Source organism: Gregarina niphandrodes, assembly GCF_000223845.1.
Source record: "Gregarina niphandrodes unplaced genomic scaffold scaffold00024, whole genome shotgun sequence".
In the NCBI taxonomy this organism is placed as follows: Eukaryota; Apicomplexa; class Conoidasida; order Eugregarinorida; family Gregarinidae; genus Gregarina; species Gregarina niphandrodes.
Window position 1 is genome coordinate 155,758 of NW_011645793.1, and position 1,645 is coordinate 157,402.

The following is a 1,645-nucleotide window of genomic DNA, read 5'->3' on the forward strand; positions in this document are numbered from 1 at the left end:
CCCGCCTTCCCCCCTCTACAGTGCGCGTCTGGAGCGCGCCTGGAGCGCGCAAGTACGGAAAAAATGCGTTGCGGACAAAATAGTTACGAAAAATAGAACTTTCCCTTGCCAAGAAATAATGTGGCTAGAGCCTTCGCCTAACTTCCTTCCAGAACCCCGTCGGGCGGTCTCGTGCGTCGAACATGAACTGCAGAAGGTAGATTCTGGCGGGTGCGTATCGACTGACTTGCCACATGTGACAGCCTAGAGAGTTTCGAAGTTTGCACGGCGGGGCAGTAGCATCCGAGGCCAGCACGACTGAGTCTTCTCCCTTGGAGGTCTTGCGGAGTTTGCCGTGTAGTGTGTCCATGTCCGCCCCCTCGCTCTCACCCACCTCTGTGGCCTCCGTGAGCCAGCGAATTTTGCCATTTTCGACATGCACTTCGTGCGTCTCTTCGTCCCGGCTCCGAACTAGCAGCTTGTACAAGGCGACCGGGTCCTCCTTGATTACCAGAGGCTCACTATCTTTCACTCGAAAGATGACTTCGCCCACAGCAACTACACCCACTCCGCAGTGGCTGCCAGTAACACACTTCACGCTTTTCGTCATCGATAAAAAAGCTTGTCAACGAAATAATTTTTTGTCTCGAATTTCCTCTCGAAGGAAGGAAACTCCTGTTTTTTTTGGCGGTTGCTAACACAATCGTCCCAGCGAACCAAACCCAGTTCTTAACAACGCCCTGCCTGAGCCCTACTCATCAGTCTTCGGGTGGCAGTTGCAGGACCTCGAGAATGTGCGTGGTGAGCGTGCAGGGCCCGTTCTGTCGGTGGCGAAGAGGCCGCAGACAAGCTCTTACGCCTTCTTTCTTTCCCCGGCGAGAAACAAAGAGAAACAACGCGCAGACCCGAACGTCGTGGTAACTCGGACGGCCGTTGTATAATCCAGCGCAGTGTTGGAGGCAGTAATGCTGAGCAAAATCAGCGGGGGACTTGTTCAACCCACGGTTCAAGTCCCCCTCCGTCTGAAAAACATCTGTGAATAAAGGATACAAAACGGACGTCTAGAAAGTCAGGCTGCTTTCAAGATCTTCACCAACACCGCGCGACGGTCATCGTCGTCGTCTGAGAGCTCTGACGTGCTCAGAGCCCATTCGATAGTAGGCCAGGTCCACTTGATGAGCATGAACTCTGCTAGCTCTTCGGGCGGCAGCTGCAGGAACTCCAGAATGTGTGTGGTCAGCGCGCAGGGTTTGTTCTGCCGGCCGTGGGGCTGGAACCGACCGGGACGGGTGGCGAGGTCGTACATCCTTCGCCGGACTTGGGTTGCTAAATAAGTGTTTACGTTCCCGTTGAAGTAATTTCGCAGGTCCATGACTTGGTCCTCGTTCAGGAAGTATCCGCCATTGCGGCGCCTCATTTGCAGCAGCTGGAACAGGACGGCCGCCAGTTCCCGCCGCTTCACGACCTGCGGCCCCTTCACCAGCGGCGAGCGGAGGGTGTCAGTTGCGAACAAACCGCCGACCAGCTCTTGCGCGAAACTTTCTCGCGCGGGTTCCGCGTCCGCCTGGTCCGTCCGGCGCGCCTTCGCCGCCCGGATTGCTTGCGCTAGCGCGTCTTCCGGTTCCGGGGCCTGCTGCTCGTCAGTCCGGTCCCGGCAGACGGTCAC

The 1,645-nt window shown here is 56.8% G+C and overlaps 1 protein-coding gene across 1 annotated transcript; it reads left to right on the forward strand.

Moving 5' to 3' along the window:
• Window positions 1-247: 247 nt before the first annotated feature.
• GNI_109330 (hypothetical protein) lies at window positions 248-563 on the forward strand (the record flags this gene model as incomplete). Its single annotated transcript, XM_011133151.1, has 1 exon — window positions 248-563. A coding segment is annotated over one exon (316 nt), but the record flags the coding sequence as incomplete, so codon positions are not given.
• Window positions 564-1,645: the final 1,082 nt, after the last annotated feature.